The following is a 22,310-nucleotide window of genomic DNA, read 5'->3' on the forward strand; positions in this document are numbered from 1 at the left end:
AAGTAGTATTCACCATTGTGGTACACTTTTTTATATGAATAGTAAACATACTAGCCTTAGGTTTGATCCATAAAACGGTTCTAGAAATAAAGTAAACGAAGTATTATGTTTCATCTAAATTTTCATTTGCAGTAGCTTGATAGAAGTTAACTATGGAATTACAGTGGTTTAATTCAAATGAAAAATAGCCCCTTGTAGGGTCCACAGATATAAATTCCTTTAGCAAAGCCTGATTTGATTAATAATTACTTTGAAGGCCAGATCAAACTATATTATATGGTCCTCAGTGGAAGCATTCTTCGTTTTTACAGGCATGTTATATTAATAGATGATAGGTCTTTGTATACTTGTGACAGAAATAGCTAAGAATTTTAGAATTTATTTTTATTCCTATAGAAAACGGGCCTCCCCCTCCTTTAGCAGCAAGAGCCCATAGGAATATTTATTCTGTTTGAAAATATATGAATACCCTCACCTCTACATGTCTGTCCTTAACACTGTCCATTTATATCACTAAAGAAAAATTCAGCAACTAAAACATTTCCAAAATCCCTCTGAGAGCTCACTAAATAGCACATACTTAAAAGATTTTAAATAATATAGACAGGTTAACATAATGCTAGGATTATTACATAAAATGCTCACAAGGCATATAGAGGGTAAACCTCAGTAAACCGTTATTAAGCACAGCATTCTGGAATCTGTAAGTTAGTAAAAAGGAACCAAATTATTGGTGCGGGGAGGAAATCATCTCTTTCTTAAAACTAGAACATAGGGATAATGGATCTAGATAATGTTACTCAGATACATGGGGAGAAGGAATGTATGATTAATAAAAATGAAATATTAAGTTAGTTATGGTGTAGTTCATATGATACAGATATTGGCTATTTTCCCTGCCTGCTATTTTCTCTGGAGTTCTAAAAAGTCATTGGTAATGTTCCTTTTATTTATTTATTTTTTAAGAGTGCAGCCTGGTCATTGCTATCATCTATATAATGGTCTTAGAGCAAGCCTTCTGGATGACTATCAACTGCCAGAAATTTTGAGAACTCCTCTGGAAGAGCTTTGTTTACAAATAAAGGTAAATTAGGTGGGAGAGTTAAGAAACTAAATGGAGAGTGGGGTTCTAATTTTCAACATTTGTATAGAAGAAAGTAGTATATTAATCAGTGAAGAATTGTTATCGTGTGTGTGTGTTTTTAGTAAACTGTCTTTAAACTTCCTTCAAATGTTTATTAAACACATTTTATCATGTACTGCTCTAGGATCATGCTGCCTGTGTTTGAATCCTAACTCCCCTGACAAGCTAGTGGCAAGTTATTTAAATAAAGCTTAAATAGAATTCTTTAGAACATTGCCTGGCATGTAGTAAGTGTTCAGTAAATAAATATTAGCTACATGTACTGTTACTACATCTTAAGATGCTGTCCGTCTGATAAACCACTCACCATTTTTTGGCATTTTATATGTATTTTGATAGAAACAACCTTTTTATTTTGAAAATGATCGGTAAATTAACCTATTTGTTGAGATTTTAACCAGCTACTTTTCTCATTAATATAAAGCTGGTGGGTGATAGAAAGTAGTAATGTGAAAATCATGTATAAGTTTGATGCTTTATTAATTGACACAGGCATGACTAAACTGTTAATGTCAGTATATGATATATGTTTAATTATATTTGTCTTCCCCCAGATTTTAAGGCTAGGTGGAATTGCTTATTTTCTGAGTAGGTTAATGGATCCACCATCAGATGAAGCTGTGTCACTCTCCATAAAACACCTGATGGAACTGGTAAATTTTATTTTATTTTTCAAAATGTTAAGTTAGGTTTATAATGTTAGAGCACGTAAGCCACCTGATTAAAAAATTTACTCTCATTACTATGAAGTAGATCAATGAATACACAGTGCCAAATTTGGCTTGGTATATGAAACGTGAATTAGAAAGTTATAAAATGATACCTTTGTGATGGTCTTATTATTCTGGGTCCTTTCCACACAATTTTTTTCATTGTAGGCTTGTTTTAAAACTAGATAAAATTTTGGGGGCACCTGGGTGGCTCATTCGGTTAAGCGTCCGACTTCAGCCTAGGTCATGATCTCGCTGTTCTGGATTTCAAGCCCCGCATTGTTCTCTGTGCTGACAGCTCGGAGCCTGGAGCCTGTTTCAGATTTTGTGTCTCCCTCCCTCTCTCTGTCTCTGCCCCTTCCCCACTCATACTTTATCTGTCTCTCTCAAAAATAAACATTTAAAAAAAAAAAAACTAGATAAAATTTTATATCTTTCAGTTTACTGGTCTTTGTCTTCATTTGCATTCTTCAGATGAATTTGGTTGGTTTCTTAGATTCTTCTGATTACCATAATGTTTTCAGAGCTTTTCTCAAATCCAAGTAATTTAATGACTGTGGACATCTTATGAAGGCAGTTCTTGTATTTTTGAAAGAATACTAAGGAGCTTTATATCCCCCTGCCTGACATTTTGGTCTTAATTTTTTTTGTTGTTTTGTTTTGTTCTGCTTTAGTTTCTTTTTGTGACATCATTGTTTTGAGAAACTAGTTTCAGTGACTTAACAAGTGACTACTTAGTTGGTAGCCATCCCTGCACAAGACCATATTGAGAAGAGTCACAGGACTGGCTATGAATTAGTACCCAGAGTGAGGAGAAGGGCGCTGTGAGGTAATGCTCAGAGAAGAGAAAAAGTGGTTCAAGCTGTCCTCTCCAATAAGGCAGCCACTGGTCACATGTGACTATTTAAATTTGAATTTTGAAGTAAATTACAAATTCAGCATCTCTAGTCACATTGCACATAGAACATTTTTGTCATTGCTAAAATTCTGTTGATTCGTGTGGGGTTAGAGGTTTCTGAAGATGTACTTTATATATTTCATTTTTATTTAAGCCATTTATACAGGTAATTTTGAGAATTTGACCTACATCAGAACACTGTAGTAGCTTTTAATGTGAGTTATTTAAATGAAAAAGCATTGTTAATTATCTGTCTTTGTTGGAATTTGTATTAGGTTTAGTGAGGTTCCTGGTACTTTAGGAAGTAGTACAGTTTTACTGCTGACCTGTCTTCCCACCAGGCTTTTATCTAGTAGAATAGAGCTTTCTGCTATTTCGTCTAATAGAATAGAGCTAGGTGGCAATCAGAGAATCAACTTACTGTTGATGGTAGAGATGGATGACCAGAGAACAGTTGGACTCTGAAGCCCAAGTGGGTGGCTTCTTCTCTCCCAACTGAATTTAAGAGCCAGTCTTTACTTAGCCGTTTGCTTGAAACGGCCATGCAAATCCTTCTGCATCATGAAAAGGCCAGCAAATCCTTCTCCCAACAGTAGATTCCAAAGCTTTTTTAAAGTTTTTATTTAAATTCCAGTTAAAATACAGTGTAGTATTAGTTTCAGGTGTACCATATAGTGATTTGATGCTTCCTTAAGACACCCAGTGCTCATCACAAGTGCATTCCTTATCGCCATCACCTGTTTAACCCATCTCCCCTCTGGTAACCATCTGTTCTCTGTAATTAAGAGTCTGTTTCTTGGTTTGCCTCTCTGGGATTTTTTGTTTTTGTTTTTGTTTTTCTTTTTCTGTATGCTCTTTGGTTTCTTAAATTTTATGTATGAGTTAAATTATTAGGTGTTTGTCTTTCTCTGAATGACTTATTTCACTTAGCATGATACTCCATCCACATCTTTGGAAATGTCAAGATTTCATTCTTTTTTATAGTTGAGTAATATTCCAGTATATATATATATATATATATATATATATATATATATATATATATATATATATATGCATGCCACATGCCACATCTTCTTTATCCATTCATCAGTTGGTGGACACTTGGGCTGCTTTTATAGTTTAACTATTGTAGACAGTGCTGCTGTAAACATTTGGGGTGCATGTATCCCTTTGAATTGGTATTTTTGTATTCTTGGAGCGAATACCTGGTAGTGCAGTTGCTGGATTGTAAGGTAATTCTAACTTTTTGAAGAATGGCCATGCTGTTTTCCACAGTGGATACACCAGTTTGGGTTCCCACCAACAGTGCATCATTAGGGTTCCCCTTTCTCCACATCTTCGCCAACACCTTTTGTTTCTTGTGTTGATTTTAGCCATTCTGATAGGCATGAGGTGATATCTCATTGTGGTTTCTATTTGTATTTCCCTAATGACAAGTGATGAGCATCTTTTCATGTGTCTGTTAGCCATCTATATTTTTTGGAAAAATGTCTGTTCATGTCTTCTGCCCATTTTTAATCAGATTATTCATTTTTAGGGTGTTGAGTTTTATAAGTTCTTTATATATTTTGAATACTAACCCTCTATCAGATATGTCATTTCCAGATATTTTCTCCCATTCTGTAGGTTGCTTTTTAGTTTTGTTGATGGTTGGTTGGGGAAGGGGCAGAGAATCCCAAGCAGACTCCTTGCTGTCAGTGTGGACCCAAGCACAGGGCTCCCATTTTGCAAACCGAAATCATGAGATCATGACTTGAATTGAAATCAGGAGTCAGACACTTAACCCATTAAGCCACCTAGGGGCCCTATAAATAGTTCTGTTTATCCCTTTCCAATCATCTAGGACCCATAGTACAATCTTGAGCAGAAGTGTTATGATAGTGTACATTCTTGTGTTCTTTTTCTCAGAGGGAAAGCTGTCAACAATTTGTTGAGTGTATTTGTTGAAGATTTTTTTCATGGAAACTCAAATTAAGGAAGTTTCTGATTTACTAAAAGATTTTTATTGTGCATGGATAATTGATTTTGTCAAATCCCTTTTCTGCCTCTCATGAGATTATGATGTGGGTTTTTTCTTGTTTAATTTGCTGTGTATTGGATTACGTTGATTTTTTTTTCAAATGTTAAACCAACTTTCATTCCTGAAACAAATCTAACTTGCTGGGATTCAATTTGCCTTTTTTTTTTTTTTTTTCTTCCTCCCTGTGGTTTCTCATGCATAAGTTTATTTAGTAGTTTTCCTTTCTCCAAATGTCCCTGTCCAGTTAGTTACCAAGATTATGCCAGGTACAAAAGAACAAGTAGGGAGCATTATATATTTTTTTTGTTTTTCTGTTCTCTGAAAGAATTTTTTGTAAGATTAAGGTTATTTCCACCATAAATGTTTAGTAGAAGTCTTTTCTGATGGGATACATACGGGTTATGGTTTTTATTTTTTGTTGATATCTTTTTGTGTACCTAGTTATTTTAATTGTGTACTGGACATTGCATTTATAGTGCTCTTTGTAGATAAAAATTTGAAACCTAAGATGATGATAACTTTCTCCAGCGAAGATTTATGTTGCTTCTACCAGGAAAAGAAGCACCAGTTCTGGGCTCACCTCCCTGGACTTCTGTTATTCTCCAAATTCTATACTTAAAATTTTTATACTTCTTTTTTAACTCCTCATTGTCTTCAAGCAGCTTTCCTAACTATATTCAGTGGGACAATTGGACCAAATTACCTAGGTAATCAAAGCAGTATCCCACCCCCAGTTTTCAGTGTTCTGGATATGCCCATTATTTCTTGCCTTCCTGTCTGATGTCTCTTAAACTACCAGAATCAAAGCTTTGCATTACATATTTCGAATATATAATAGTTGTTTCTTTCTTTGTTTTATTTTGTCCCACAACACCAGGGGGTGATTTTATTTAATTGAAAGTTTGCTAATGTGGTATTTCTCTTATTTCTTTCCTAACATTTAGAGTAGGGCCAGGTTGTGGATATTTTACTTGTCTATTTTAATGTAAGTTTCTAACCTTTGCTGACTTCAGAAATTCTGTTTTGGTGAAGAAAACAGCATCGAACGATATTAAAGCATTTGGGTCTAAGAGTGAGAACTCTCCTGTTGTTTATTTTAAAGCAAACTAAAATAGCTTTGAATAGGATGCTTTACAGTGTTGATTTTAAACATAAATCCGTGCTTTACAGAATGCTTTGGATAAACAAGAAGAATTGACACCCCTTGGAGTCCACTTAGCACGATTACCAGTTGAGCCACACATTGGAAAAATGATTCTTTTTGGAGCTCTTTTCTGTTGTTTAGACCCAGTACTCACCATTGCTGCTAGTCTCAGCTTCAAAGATCCCTTTGTCATTCCATTGGTAAGAAAGATACAGATAAAAGGCTAAGCGTTTTTATATTCACAGAATAGTTTTCATTGAGATCCATTTTTCAGCATTTTATTTGAATGCCTTTCTCACTTGACCATCAGGGCAATTTAAGTGGCCTTCATCTAATTTTTCTTTTTTTTTTTTCTTCTTTCTTAAGGGCAAAGAAAAGATTGCAGATGCAAGAAGAAAAGAATTGGCAAAAGATACCAAAAGTGACCATCTGACAGTTGTGAATGCATTTGAGGTAAAAAATGACTTGTTCTGGATCGTGACAGTTCATTCAAGTGAAAAGCTGATAATAGACGTACTCACTTTTTAAAATGTGTATATTTAATAGGTATCAGGAATAAATTGCTGAGTGTTTAAAATTAGGTGAACATTTAAAAAACATTGCACATGATATATTTTTTGATAGTTCATTACATTTACCCTTTTGGGAAAAAAAATCTGTATTTGTGTTTTGATAACAGTAGAACAAATTAACAGTTTATCTTAAAAATCTATTTTATATTCATTTATATCTTTGTGTTGACATTCGTAAAAGATAGTCTTAGTCTGTTTATTAATAAACTATAACTTATTCAGATTTAACATTTTGATGAGTATGCTAATCATGCACATTATTTAGAGAGACCGTTTCTCCTTCCAAAAGTCAAGCTTATGTGAGGAATACATTTATCACCCATATTTGCAAAATTTAAATAAATGTAATTAGGTTTTTAGAGATAGTATCTTTTTACTGTAGCTCTAGATTCATTTTTATACCACGTATTATGGGAAAGTTTATGTATTTTTTTTCTTTGAGCTCATCCAGTATTAACTTTTCTTTTTCCCCATCTTCCCTTGTCTGTGTATATAACTTTGTGTATATATATATATATATACATATATGTATATATACATATATATATATGTATATATATATATATGTTTGTGTATATGCCAATACAGTAGCATTAGAATTTGTTCAGCAGAGTGTTCTTTTTTATTAATACCTAATATATATGATGGCATTTTGTATAAAATACACAGTATATTGTTATATAACTTGTACTTGTTTGTATGAAGAAAGGTCTGGAAATTCATTAGTGGGTATATCTTAACAACTAGAATCATGGGGAGTGCTTTTTTTTAATAGTATGTGAATTTCAAAATTCTTTGAGTAGTTTATAAAGAAGATGAAGTATTGGTAGAAGAGTAAGTTATTACCAAAATAAAGATAAACTAGTAAGAATCTTTGCTTTGATGAACAATATTAATAGTTTTCTTTAATTTCTTTGCCCCATAGGGCTGGGAAGATGCTAGACGACGTGGTTTCAGATATGAAAAAGACTATTGCTGGGAATATTTTTTGTCTTCAAACACATTGCAGGTAATGGTGAATGTTTTGAAATGATTCCCAAATATGTTTATACGTATCCATTTTGTATAGTTAGATCTTCAGCAAAAAAGTTAATGGTGTGAGTTTGTTATATGAAGTTAAATGATTATACAAAATAATAGAAGGAATCTTTATTAAATAAATCAACTGCAACAAAACAAAGGTATATAATATAATAAACATAAAGGTGGTTAATGGCTAAGAAAAGAAACAAGATTCCAGAGTACAGCAGGAAAATGTAGTAAAGCTTGGGTACTCTTTGCCCCCACCTTCTAGTTGCTGTTTTGATGATTCAGCCTGAAAATGCTCACTGATACTCCTAAAATCTACTTTAAAATAATAAACAGTATCTTTACCTTAACTTTTGGGTAGGTTATCTTTAATAAGAAAACACTGGAAAGGAGGCCTTTGTGAACCAGAGATCGTAAATAAACAGGACAGATAGACATCAGACATAACGACTCTACACTGAACTGGAGAAGTGTAAGATTAGGAATTCCTCATGTTCCCCTGTTACATGTACATTCCAGTGATATGGCAGGAACCTTGGTACTGGACATTTAACAAATGTACAAGGGGGTAAAAGAATCAAGAATCTAGCATGTCTAGCAAATCTAATAAAAGCTGTGCAAACATTAACAAAATGAAATATGACAGTTCTCAAAGTTACAACAATCAATGTCAAAAAAGAATAGATTACAACATATCTCAACAGAAAATACTGTACAACTGCTTCATAGTAAATAACAGTTTAGGAAGAATATGAATTCAATAAAACAAAGATAAGAAAATAAACCAATAATAGAGTGGATGAAAAGACTGCTGACCTAAGAAGACACATTGATGACCAAAAGAATTACAGGAAACAAAATGGATATCCCTGTAAAGGATTGATATAGAAGAAAGAGTCTAGGTAATCACAGTTTGTAGATGCAGCCACAAAAGAAAAAATTGAAAACAATAAGTAAAAAGCTTCTAGACAGGAAGACAGGACAGATCCATCATAAAGATAATAGGTGTCTCTCCATAGAAAATTCAGGTGTAATTATGACTTTGTATTCAGAGATATGTGCAAGAACATTTCCTTCAATAGAGAAAATAAAATGAACTACATGTATGAAAAGATGACTGAATCCAAGGGTTGAGAATATTCTATCCAGTCAAGACATTAATTCACCTATAAAGACCGAGGACAGGCATTCAAGAATGCATTTGAAATACTACACCCATGAGCTGTTCTTGAAAAAGAGACATTGAATTGCTGTCTACTAAGAGATAAAAAGAATTTCAGAAATGGAGAGTACCTATTAAATCAATGAGTGTTGTGTGTGGATATTATTTAAATACAGAACAAATACAAAACAGTATTGGGAATTAAAGATACAGAATAGAACAGAGTAGAATAGTTATTATTCTGAACAGTATAAAATAATGGTAATAAAAAAACCAGGACATGGTCTAGAGTGTCAGAGTCACATAGTTCACAAAAGGGATATAGACTTAAGACCAACTTTACGTTTCCTAATCTCTTATTTTAAGCTTAAAGGATCTTTTATTATCTTTTGTGATTGTGAAAATTTAAGATTCATCAGTTTAATTTTTATTTCTATTTAACTTTTTAAAATTGAACTCAAATTATCCAGCACCCCCAAAAAATTGAACTCAAATTAATTTTAATACTCGTATTAAAATAGCTTTTATACATTATCCCATTGTTAGGATAGCATTTCTACCTAACTCTTCTGTCAGTATATATGTGTAAATGTCTGCAGTATTATTTAGTTAGTTAATGGTTACTTCTGACTAAACTGAGTTAGGGAAATTTCATTTGTACTTCCTGTATTATTTGTGTGCTTTATAATGAGCCATGCATCATTTTTATTCAAATTAGGATTCTTCTTCAAAACAAAACAAAAAAACAGACATTAAGCCTCTGTGCCAGAATGTAACAGCAGTTAATTCTCAGTAGTAGAACTATGGATGTAGTAGAAATATATGGATGTTGATTATTTTATTTATGCTTTTCTGTTTTGGGGGGGTTTTGTTTGTTTTCAAAATATGGGGTGGAGAACCATTTTTTAAATTATGTTAATGAATCTTCTGCAGAATGGAGCAGTACTTAAAACATCAGTGGTTATTCCTTAATAGCAGGCAAAACTTTTCTGTTAAAAAATCAGATGATATTTTAGGCTTATAGGCCATATGGTCTCTGTTAGAGCCACTCAGTTCTGTTATTATAGTGTAAAAGTAACCATAAATAATAGCTGAGCGAGTGTGACTTTGTTTCAGTAAAACTTTACTGACAAAAACAGGTGTTTGTAAATTTTGTAGTCTGCCAGCCTCTGCTCTAAAACATCACATTTTTGCAAGTGTCTTATAAAGCAAGGAAAACTTACAGCTATTTATATGAGTATACCTTGTGTGGCCCCTATAAAAATCTGTATGAAAGGTATTCTAGTTCTGTTTGTTATCATTGCTCCCTAGATGCTGCATAACATGAAAGGACAGTTTGCTGAGCATCTTCTTGGAGCTGGATTTGTAAGCAGTAGAAATCCTAAAGATCCAAAATCTAATATAAATTCAGGTAAAGAAGAAAATGCAGTGTAAATAGCTTGCTTTTTGCATTGTTTGTTGTATCTGTATTTTAATTTTTTCCCCTCTACCTACTCCCAATAGATAATGAGAAGATAATTAAAGCTGTCATCTGTGCTGGTTTATATCCTAAAGTTGCTAAAATCCGACTAAATTTGGGTAAAAAAAGAAAAATGTAAGCATTGAAGATTATTATGAATTATTTGTAATTGTCTCCTTCAGCTTTTGAAATCCTCTTTATGGCAGCAGAGCTTATATTTTAAACTTGTTCTTCTTTATATTTGGGCCATGTTCTTGTTCTTTACTTTTGATCTAAATTGAAGAGAATGCAGGGGCACCTGGGTGGCTCAGTCAGTTAAGCATCTGACTTTGGCTCAGGTCATTATCTCACAGTTTGTCAGTTCAAGCCCCATGTCGGGCTCTGTGCTGACAGCTCAGAGGCTGGAGCCTGCTTGGGATTCTGGGTCTCCCTCTCTCTGTTCCTACCCTGCTTGCACTGTCTCTCTCTCTCTCAAAAATAAAAAATAAAGATTAAAAAAAATAATAAATTTAAGAGAATGCAAACTATTTAACACAGGCATCACTTTCCCTCATAGCACTTACCTGGAGTCAGCTCTCCCATCACCCATTATTCACAAAGAACGTTAATGAAATGTAATACTAGGGTAAATATTAGGAAAGTAAGCCAGCTATTAAAAAAAAAAAGTCAGTGCAGAGGCATCTGGGTGGCTCAGTCGGCTAAGTGTCCAACTTCTGCTCAGGTCATGATGTCATAGTTGGTGAGTTCAAACCCCACGTCAGGTTCTCTGCTGACAGCTCAGAGCCTGGAGCCTGCTTTGGATTCTGTGTCTCCCTCTCTCTACCCCTCCCCTGATTGTGTTCTCTCTCTCTCTCTGTTTCTCTCAAAAATAAACATTTAAAAACAGTGCATGGATGGATATTACCTAGAGAAGACTTTCTTAGGATTTCTTCTTTTCTAAGACACATAATTTTCTAATTTACCTCTTTGATGAAAATTGTGGTGATTTCACTGTTTTAGGTAATAAGGTATAACTTTAAATATATGTACAAATAATTAGCCTCAGGAATAATTGGAGACTGCAAGGCATATTTTTTGCCTAGCAGATAAGTTCATTCTAGTGAGGAAACAGCAACTCTAAGTCACAGATGTGTAGTAGTGTGTGAATGAAGACACATTAGACTCTTGTGTCATGTCATTAAAATAGTCCCTAGCCAGTGGATTCATAAGTGAATGTGTTAATTTGAGCATTGTGTCCTAAGGAAGTAATTCCAAATGTTTTTTAAAAAGGTGTATTGTAAAGAACATAGGTGTCCAAAAAAAAAAGTGGGGAAATTATTTGATATTCTCATATTATAATGGCATTTAAGCTCATATAAATAAGGCATATAAAACAGTTACTGTACAATAACAAAATAAACTGACATTAAATGAAAAAGTTTGGATATCCTATGATGATAAACATGAAAAAATACAAGATCTCAAAGACAGATTAAAGTGCAGACATTGTTTTAGGGCAGTGCTTCTCAACTGGAGTGACTTTACCTGCCAAGGGACATTTTATTTGACTGTGACATTTGAGGTAGTTCCAGCGGGGGCAGTACTACTAGCATCTAGTAGATAGAGGCCAGAGATGCTATTAAACCTTTAATATCCAGGACAGCCTCCACGACAAGGATTACTCAGTTTAATATGTCAAATATGCAGAGTTTGAAAACCCTTATTGTCACATAGAAAGTTATGGATAACATGAATTTTAATCATTGTAACTGGATTATCTACACTTTAAGTGAACCAGGTACTTTTTTGATATCATTACTTTGTCAGTTTTTTAAAATATCCATTCTTGTCTTTACAGATAGCTTAACAGAGAGACTCTGAAATACATTTTATAAATTTCTCTGCCATCCTATGAAGGATTTACGGAAAAAAATGTAGTTCTGTTTGTATCGGTGCTTTATTTTGGTCTAGACCAGGGATCAGCCAATTTTAGCATGCTTGGCCAAAATCTTGTTGGTATAAATTTTTATTGGAACAGCCACACCTCTTCGTTTACATGTTATCTGTGTCTGCTTTCCTGCTTTGTCAGCAGACTTGAGTAGCTGTGATGGAGCTCATCTGGCTTACAAAGCCTAAAATATTTTCTGTGTGGTCCTGTACAGAAAAAGTTTGCCAACCCCTGCTGCTTTCATGATGTAGGGTTATAGGGTGGCATTGGTTAAATAGGCTGTGGTGAGGAAGAATAATTTCTGATTTTATTCTAAGGACTCATGACTGTGATTCATGAATTTGGTTAGAAGTATTATGAGTTCCTAGAACCATGGAAAGATACTCTTAAAAACAAATAGGAAGGATTAATGGATTAAGAGCCTTTATATTGTCATTTAATACAGGCAATTACCATTGATTGTTTCAAAAGAAACTGTCAGACATCTCCATGTTGAATAATATTGATTAAAGACTCGTGTATTTTGAGGTAAAACTTTTATGACTATCAAAGAAAAGACCCTGGAAATTGAAAGACTGACTAGAGCTATGTCAGAATACCTTTATTCCTTTGCAGTGCAGAAGCATGAAGATAAAAAGCTTCCGCATTGCAAAGGAAACAATCAACAAAACTAAAAGGCAACCGACAGAATGGGAAAAGATACTTGCAAATGACATATCAGACAAAGGGCTAGTATCCAAAATCTATAAAGAACTTACCAAACTCCACACGCAAAAAACAATCCAGTGAAGAAATGGGCAGAAAACATGAATTAGACACTTCTCTAAAGAAGACATCCAGATGGCCAACAGGCACATGAAAAGATGCTCAACGTCCCTCCTCATCAGGGAAATCCAAATCAAAACCACACTGAGATACCACCTCACGCCAGTCAGAGTGGCTAAAATGAACAAATCAGGAGACTATAGATGCTGGAAAGGATGTGGAGAAATGGGAACCCTTTTGCACTGTTGGTGGGAATGCTAAAATGAACAAATCAGGAGACTATAGATGCTGGAAAGGATGTGGAGAAATGGGAACCCTTTTGCACTGTTGGTGGGAATGCAGAGTGGTGCAGCCACTCTGGAAAACAGTGTGGAGGTTCCTCAGAAAATTAAAAATAGATCTACCCTATGACCCAGCAATAGCACTGCTAAGAATTTACCCAAGGGATACAGGAGTGCTGATGCATAGGGGCACTTGTACCCCGATGTTTATAGCAGCACTTTAAACAATAGCCAAATTATGGAAAGAGCCTAAACGTCCATCAGCTGATGAATGGATAAAGAAATTGTGGTTTATATACACAATGGAATACTGCTTGGCAGTGAGAAAGAATGAAATATGGCCTTTTGTAGCAACGCGGATGGAATTGGAGAGTGTTATGCTAAGTGAAATAAGTCATACAGAGAAAGACAGATACCATATGTTTTCACTCTTATGTGGATCCTGAGAAACTTAACAGAAACCCATGGGGGAGGGGAAGGAAAAAAAAAAAAAAAAGAGGTCAAAGTGGAAGAGAGCCAAAGCATAAGAGACTCTTAAAAACTGAGAACAAACTGAGGGTTGATGGGGGGTGGGAGGGAGGGGAGGGTGGGTGATGGGTATTGAGAATGGCACCTTTTGGGATGAGCACTGGGTGTTGTATGGAAACCAATTTGACAATAAACTTCATATATTGAAAAAAAAATGAGAATAAGGGGCGCCTGGGTGGCTCAGTTGGTTAAGCGTCCGACTTCGGCTCGGGTCATGATCTCACAGTCTGTGAGTTCAAGCCCTGCGTCGGGCTCTGTGCTGACAGCTCAGAGGCTGGAGCCTGTTTCGGATTCTGTGTCTCCCTCTCTCTCTGCTTCTCCCCTGCTCATGCTCTGTCTCTCTGCCTCAAAAATAAATAAAAACATGAAAAAAAAAAATTAAAAAACTGAGAATAAAGGAGGGGTGATGGGGGTGGGGAGGGAGGGGAAAGTGGGTGATGGGCGTTGAGGAGGGCACCTGTGGGATGAGCACTGAGTGTTGTATGGAAACCAATTTGACAATAAATTTCATATTTAAAAAAAATACATTTATTCCAAGTATTCCCATTCTGAAATTGGGGGATTTGAATGAATAAGAAACCATTGATAACATTTTAGGATAGGTTTTTAAAAATAAGTTGTAGCTAAAAATCCCTTTTAAAAAAAATTCTTAATTTTTTATTTTATATTCATCTGGGTGTGTAACCTATGAAATTCTTTATTTTTTAAAAATGTTTATTTTGAGAGAGAGTGAGAGAGGATGCACGCTCGCACACAAGTAGAGGGAAAGGCAAAGAGAGAATCCCACACAGGCTCCATAGGGTCAGCATAGAGCCCAACTCAGCACTCAATCCCATAAACATGAGGTCATGACCTGAGCTGAGATCCTTATTAAAAGTTAGATGCTTAACCGACTGAGCCACCCAGGGTCCCCATAATTGTTCATTTTACAAAGTTATTTTGGAAATTAAGGGTATTGTCAGTATTGTGATTGATGGTAAAATGTATACCCTATTCTCTTGGTCTGAACACCTTAGAATTATTTCAGATATTTATTTTATTCTTAGTTTTTTTAGTAGTATAGTGTGAATAACAGAATTAAGGGATATTTCCTCACCTAAGATGTTCAGTAATTACACCTGCGAGAAAAGAGTTTGTCATGTGGTTATTCATATTTAACTGATATTTTTCCATGTTTGTTAAAATTCTGTTCACAAATACAAATTTGTAAATTTATGTAACAAAAAGTTAACTCACCTGTGGAATTTTTTTTTAGATTCTGGGATTGGTTTGGATCTCCTAGAATTTGTCTAACAAATTGCATTTTAACTTTTTTTAAAGGGTCAAAGTTTACACAAAAACTGATGGGCTAGTTGCTATTCATCCTAAATCTGTTAATGTGGAGCAAACAGAATTTCACTACAACTGGCTTATCTATCACCTGAAGATGAGAACAAGTAGCGTAAGTGAATATTTAACATAATCATGCACCTTGAACATCGATCTTTTTTACAGTTGCGTATTTCTCACAATTATGAACAAAATTTGTTTTCTTCTGAAAATTTTTCTTCTGACATGAATTAAGGCTTTTCCTTTTTAATGTTTATTTATATATTTTGAGAGAGAGAAAATGCATGCGTGGGGGAGGGGCAGAGAGAGAGAGAATCCCAAGTATGCTCAGCCCTGTCATTGTGAGCCTGCTAGGAGGTGGTAGCTGTGGGGTGTGGAAGGACTCAATCCCATGAACTGTTGAGATCATGACCTGAGCTGGACATTTAAGTGACTGAGCCACCCAGGCGCCCCGAATTATAACTCTTTGAAGAAAATAATCTATATTTTTAATGTGCAGCAGGTCTATCACGATGGATCTTTGTATTTTATTTAATTGGGACAGTTACTTGCTTTGCATAGTTTTCCTTCAGAGCCTGTTTTGAATAAATACTGGCATTCTCGGGTATAGGGGTTTGCACCATACAAAGAGTTTTGCTGATATTTCAATGTATCAAGTATTGGTCAGAACATTGAGTGAGATTCTGTTTATATATAGATAAAAATAATTTCAGATACATTAGTGTTTTCATTGTGTCACTCAGGAAATATTTTTTTTAAAGAACAGTGCTATTTGAATTGAAACAAATATAAAACTGTGTTCTCTGGATTAATGAAGACTGGCTAGTTTAAAATGATACATTCTCAAAATTAGTTTCAGTAATCACACTAGCAGGATAACACATGATTTAGAAGGAAAGCACTAATATCATTAGTACTGGTGGCAGTGAATTAATGTGGCAATAATCTTTCAGACTCCTGAGCATTTTAGTTTGCTTTAATTCTCATTACAGATATACTTGTATGACTGCACAGAGGTTTCCCCATACTGTCTCTTGTTCTTTGGAGGTGATATTTCCATCCAGAAGGATAATGATCAGGAAACTATTGCCGTAGATGAATGGATTGTCTTTCAGTCTCCAGCAAGAATTGCCCATCTTGTTAAGGTGACTGACTTTACATGATTGTCTTTGAATCTGCAGGCAAGTTAGCATGTGATCTTGCGGTTTTGTCCCAAGTGTTATATATGTTGCATTCAACATTTCTTGCTCTATTTGAACAGAGCAAATGGTGTTGAGAAATTGATGCAGTTTCTCAGAATTGTTTTTTGAGGTATTTATGGACCAGCCATTCTAAACGGTTCGGTGTGATTGAAGTTTGAATTTTTTAACTGGAGTATACTTTAGTTGGCTACTCATAACCACACTTTAGTTAGTTGCTCACTAAATATTTCAGTATTATGTATAATAGCTTATGAAATTCCTTGTAACAGCTAAAGTCACTTTTATTTATTACTCCGCTTAATAGTGTATTTGCCGTTGTTGAACATATGTGATTTTTCCAACCTTAGGAATTAAGAAAAGAACTAGATATCCTTCTGCAAGAGAAGATCGAAAGTCCCCATCCGGTAGATTGGAAGGACACTAAATCCAGAGACTGTGCAGTACTGTCAGCTATTATAGACTTGATTAAAACACAGGAAAAAGCAAGTCCCAGGAACTTTCCACCACGATTCCAGGATGGATATTACAGCTGACAACTTTTCTGTGGTGGTCTGAAACTTTGACAGACATTTTCCATCATAGTTTAATTTTTGGCTAGATGCCAAACCACGGGACATGAATAATTTCCATATGTAAGGTAGAAATCTTCAGTAGGTAGTAAAGATGTAATATGCATGATTTAACAATGTTATCTGTAGCTATTATAAATATACCATAAAAAGCAATATGTTTTCTGATCATATATTCTGTTGTGGTCATGTCCACACTTTGGGAGGACTGCTCTTATATATATTGAGTGTTGTACCACTTGAGAAATGCCTTTGTTCTTTTAAGAAAAGTTAATCTTTCTGCCCATAGTGACTGAATACAGAAACCGGTAAAAAACAGAATGGTTAGCCAAAAAGCAGTATCAAGTTAAAAATTTGAACACAACCACATTTTTAAGTAAAACTTCTATTAGAGGTAAATTAATCTGTTGTTATAAAGCCCAGTATTTAATAAAATGTACAGTGTATAAATCTCATCTAGCTTTTTGGCTTGGTTTCTACATCCATCTATCCTTTGGCTTATTTGATTTTTTTAATCTTTTCAGAATATATTTGTACCCCTTTTACTTTACCCGGTGCAGCATAATGTAGCAATTGAGAACATGAGTCTAGATTTGACCACCTAAGTTCAAATTTCAGCTGTGACTTACCAGCTCCCTTGGGCAAGTTACTTGGCTTTTCTCTTTTCTTTATCTGTAAAATAAAGGTAACAATTGTTGAGGATCAAATATGTTAATGTAAAGTGCCTAGACTAGTGTCTGGCACATAGAATGTATTCACTAAATCTTAGTTATTATTTGTCCCTGGATTTTATTTTTTTATAGCAATCCATTTTACATTCATTTTTGTGTTCTGAGTTCTGCTTTACCCTCTTAACCAATGGAAGCTAGCGTGACAGGGCTAGTGATAGGCTAATATTTTCAGCCTTATCAGACTGTGATAGATACTGTTGGTTGCTATCCAACAGCCATTTTTTCCTCCCCATTCGCTTGACTGTTCAAGTGTTCTTCTCTACATAGCCTTGTGCCCAGGGGTATTAGACTCTCTTCCTCAAGGGTAACTCGGACTGTTAAGCCAGTTCTGCATGGTCTTATTCTCCTTAGAAGTAACTGATGAGGCATGAGTATGTGAACCTGTGTTGTCAATAGCAACTGACGAGTGATCTGCGAGAGGGCATCTGAGAAAGATTTTCCTCACTAGTAGATTTAGAGGAGGAAATTTTCTCCTGTGGACATTGTCTTATCCGAATCTGGCACTGCTGTAGCCATTTTAGGATTCCAGGGGATAATGATGTTGGCTCAGTGGAAAGATATAAATCACTACAGTCCTTGATAATGCTAGTGAGCTGCTGAATTATCCAGTTCTAGATTTGCCTTGCACGTGGACTTATTTTAATATCATAAACCCTTCTTCATTGAGTTAAGCCACTTTTAGGTAGTATATTGTGTGTAACTTGGCAGAAAGCATATTAACTGAAACACATGGTCTCCATCATTGAGTGTTTGCTGTGGCCTCTGTTTCTACCATTTCTTTTGTGATCTAACAGTTTGAACCAGACTTTCTTTTTTTCTACCGCAAAAAGAAATAAAAGAACATCCTGCTGCACTCTAAAAAATTCAAATTTTACTGTGCCTTCCAATAAATGTAAGGAAACCAAAGGAAGAGTATCGAATAATAACTGGGATTTATTCATAATGCTATGGTGATCTGAGTAACAGCACTGGTTCAGGTACTGCTCTCATTTCTGGGAATGTGTGTCAACCTATCCTTATTATCTAAAGGTTTTGAATGTACTGTGTCCTAAGCCCATTCTCTTGGCTAGTCTCCCAAAAGTGATCTTTTACTGAATTCTTGCATTGAGTCCTATGACAATATTGTGGTTTTGTCCCTAAACTCAAAGTGACCTGACCATTGGGTCCCATTTGCTCTATGAGTGTTTTTATGTCTGTGTATGTGTGTTTTTTCTTGCTTTTACTCTCCAGTTTAAATTCACAGTAGGCCAAAATGGTCTTGGAAGAAAGCATTTAAAGAATCTCTTTAAAAAAAAGGGATTATTACTTAATTGGTTCCATGTTCCCAAACCAATATTTAATCTCCATATGAATGAGGAAAATGTTCCTAAAGAATTGTTTAAATCAGCTATTGAGAGAGATTAAAGCGGTTACTATCACCCTCAATTTATGTCTTCTGTACAGCTGATCAGGATGGAAATCTTGATTGAAGGTGCTATTTGTGTTGTTTCTTTTGTTTACAAAATAGTATATTACTGAGTGGAAAATTTTGTTCCAGATCTAAGTACTATTTGTTATTTAGTAGTTTTAAAGAATCAAGACATTTAAAAGAAAAATCTATTTGCCTCACCATTCTTAGCAATACCTAGAACTCTTGAACTCTTGAACTCTGTCTAGAATAGCTAAGACAGAAACTTGGGTGGGTGGAGGGGACAAAGAAACCCCTGAGTAATCTTTAAAATGTGTCTTTGAAAAGTGAATGCATGTAATGCTTCCTAATTCATTAACTTGGGCAAAAGCTCTAGATACGTTTATACCTGTTACAGGTGATTTTCTGTTCTTCCTATATTTTTAAAACAAAGTCCACCCTAAAAGCTAGAAATTATTGAAAAGCTTTAGAATGAATTTATTTTAGTACCCCTTCACCCAAAGTAAATCATAAATTTTCTTCCACTCTTTTAGCTCTGTGTTTGTGTATATTTATTTTTAAGTAATTGTGATCATGTGGTATAATATGCTAATTGTTTTTAAATATTTTTATTCTGATTTTAAGACAGTAAACCCTTATTTGTAGAATATTTGGGAATTGAATATATGAAGAAAAGCATGTTACCACTGTTACCTTTTCATGTATTTCCATGCTTTTTTTTTTTTTAGCTTTAAGGAATTATTTTATATATAATAAAATTTGCCAATTCAAGTGTATAATCCCATGAATATTGTCAACGTATAAAGTCATGTAATGCCTGCCACCATAATCCTGATATAGAACATTCCCATCACCTAAGTTTTCCTTTTCCCCTTTGCAGTCAGTCCCCTGCCTCTATTCCTACCCATTGACAACCATTGATCTGCTATTTGTCACTATTTTTGCCTTTTCTAGAATTTCCAATAAATGGAAAATCATATTTAGTCTTTTGTGTCCAGATGCTTTTACTTAATGCTTCTGAGATAGTCATGTTGTTGCATGTGTCAGTAGTTTGTTCCTTTTTTATTGTTTAATTGTATTGCCTTGTATGGTTATACCATAGTTTATTTATTCTTTGACTAGCTGATGGACCTTTCAGTTATTTTTTTTTTATTATTATAAATAAAGCTGCTGTGAACATGTGTATACAAGGCTGTGTGTAGATAAAGGTTTTCATTTCTCTTAGGAAGATACCTATGATTAAGATTGTTGTATCATATGGTAAGTGTGTTTAACTTTGTAAGAAACTGCCAAACTGATTTCCAAAGTGGGTGTGCTATTTTACATTCCCACTGGCAATATATGAGGGGTTCCAAGTGTTTCAAATCCTTGCTAGTACTTGGTATTTTTGTTATTTGGTGGTGTTTAAGGTTAGCCTTCAGTAGAGGTGGAGTCCTGTATCATTGTGGTTTTAATTTGCATTTATTTCTATAATGATTAGGGATACCAATCTATAGTTTCCTTTTTGTGGGGTAATGGTGGCCTTACAAAATGAGTTGGGAAGTCTTACTCTTCCAGTTTCTGAAAGAGGTTTGTATAGAATTGGTGTTAATTCCTTCAGTGCTTGTAAGAATTCCGTGAGGGGCCCTTGGGTGGCTCCACTGGTTAAGTGTCTGACTCTTGGTTTCAGCTCAGGTCATGATCTCACAGTTTTGTGAGCTCAAGCCCCACATTAGGCCTTGCGTTGACAGTATGGAGCTTGCTTGGGATTCTCTCTCTCCCTCTCTCTGCCTGTTTGCCTCCCTCTCTCTCTCTCTCTCTCTCAGAATAAAGAAGTAAAATTATTAAAAATATTCTCCGGTGAAACTGCACCTGACATTTCTTTTTCAGAAGTTTTTAGGTAAATTCTATTTAGTAGTTAGGGGACTATTTAGAGCTTTGGTAGTTTGTGGTTTTCCATGAGTTGGCCCATTTTATCTTAGTTGTTGAATTTATGAGTCTGAAGTTGTTTAAATATCTCTTTATCCTTTTAATTTCTGAGGAATCTGTAATGATGTCCCCTTTCATTCTTGACACTGGTAATTTTCTCTTTATTATTAGTCTTGCTAAAAGGTGCATCAGTTGTATTCACCTTTTCAAAGAACCCATTTTTTAATTAAGTTGTTTTCAAAGATTTTATTAAAGATTAATCACACCCAATGTAGGGCTTGAACCCACGACCCTAAGACCAAGAGTCACATGCTCCCCCAGCTGAGCCAGTCAGGCTCTCCTAATTGAGTTGTTTTCTAATTGTGGAGATTTGAGAGTTCTTTGTATATTCTGGATGCCACTGCTTTATCAGGTCTGTATTTTGCAAGATTTTCTCCTATTCTGGATTATCTTTTCTTCTGTCACAGAGCAGATACTTTTTTATTTTAACAAGGTTCAGTTTATAATTTTTTTCTTTCATGCATCCTGCATTTGGTTGTCAAAAAAAAAAAAAAAAGTCACTGCCAAACCAAAGATCACCTAGATTTTCTATGTTACTTTCTATTTACATATGTGTGTATGTATGTTTATTTTTGAGAGAGACAGTGTGAGCGGGGCAGGGGCAGAGAAACAGGGAGACATGGAATCCGAAGAGAATCCGAAGCAGGCTCCAGGCTCTGAGCTGTCAGCACAGAGCCTGATGCAGGGCTTGAACCCACAAACTGTGAGATTATGACCTGAGCCGAAGTCGACGCTCAACTGACTGAGCCACCCAGGCACCCCTTCTGTGTTACTTCCTAAGGGTTTTACAGCTTTGTGTTTTACATTTAAGTCTAAGTTTCCAAGTGGTTATTTTTATTACTTATTTCTAACCCAAGTGTAATCATAGAACTCTGTATACAATTTCAGTCCTTTAAAATTTGTTGAAACTTGCTTTATGACCCAGGAAATGGTCAAATGTTTTAATATTATGTGTGTTCTTGAACATATATGCTCAAATTGTGATGTTCTATATATGCCTATTAAGTTTTAAATTATCATTAAGAACTCCCACACTTTCATTGATTTTTATCTCCTTCTACACTTTTATTTTTATGTAGCAAATGAGAGAGTTAAAGTGTTACAGGCTATGATTTTGGATTAATTTCTTAAATTTCTCCCAATTTTTTATATATATTGAGACCATATTATTGAGAGAAAATATACATGGATTTTATCTTCCTGGTTCAATAAAACTTGCATCTTTATCTAGGGTCTCTCTGTCCCTAGTCATACCTTTTATCTTAAAACCTATTTTGTCTAATATTGACATAGCTACATGTAATAAATATTGTGAATATTGGGATGTTCTGCCCAGATCCTCCCTCAGGACTGAAGGAATATGTCCTTAGCTGCTGCAAGTGCTGTCAGATGACTGCCTTCACCCATCAGCCCTCTACAGGAAATGTCCTCAGCTGATGGGAATCACTTTACCCAAGGCCA

At 34.9% G+C, this 22,310-nt stretch overlaps 1 protein-coding gene across 1 annotated transcript in view; it reads left to right on the forward strand.

Annotated features, from left to right (window-relative positions):
• Positions 1–19,864, forward strand: part of DHX36 (DEAH-box helicase 36) — a 51,004-nt gene extending 31,140 nt beyond the window's left edge. The window contains exons 16-25 of the mRNA XM_003991984.6: positions 967–1,084; positions 1,699–1,797; positions 5,946–6,119; positions 6,286–6,372; positions 7,417–7,500; positions 9,994–10,093; positions 10,186–10,276; positions 14,963–15,083; positions 15,964–16,116; positions 16,521–19,864. Coding sequence (XP_003992033.1) covers positions 967–1,084; positions 1,699–1,797; positions 5,946–6,119; positions 6,286–6,372; positions 7,417–7,500; positions 9,994–10,093; positions 10,186–10,276; positions 14,963–15,083; positions 15,964–16,116; positions 16,521–16,706 — 1,213 coding nt within the window. The 3' untranslated portion in view covers positions 16,707–19,864. The remainder of the gene's footprint in view (positions 1–966; positions 1,085–1,698; positions 1,798–5,945; positions 6,120–6,285; positions 6,373–7,416; positions 7,501–9,993; positions 10,094–10,185; positions 10,277–14,962; positions 15,084–15,963; positions 16,117–16,520) is intronic.
• Positions 19,865–22,310: the final 2,446 nt, after the last annotated feature.

This window comes from Felis catus, chromosome C2 (genome assembly GCF_018350175.1).
Source record: "Felis catus isolate Fca126 chromosome C2, F.catus_Fca126_mat1.0, whole genome shotgun sequence".
NCBI lineage: Eukaryota > Metazoa > Chordata > Mammalia > Carnivora > Felidae > Felis > Felis catus.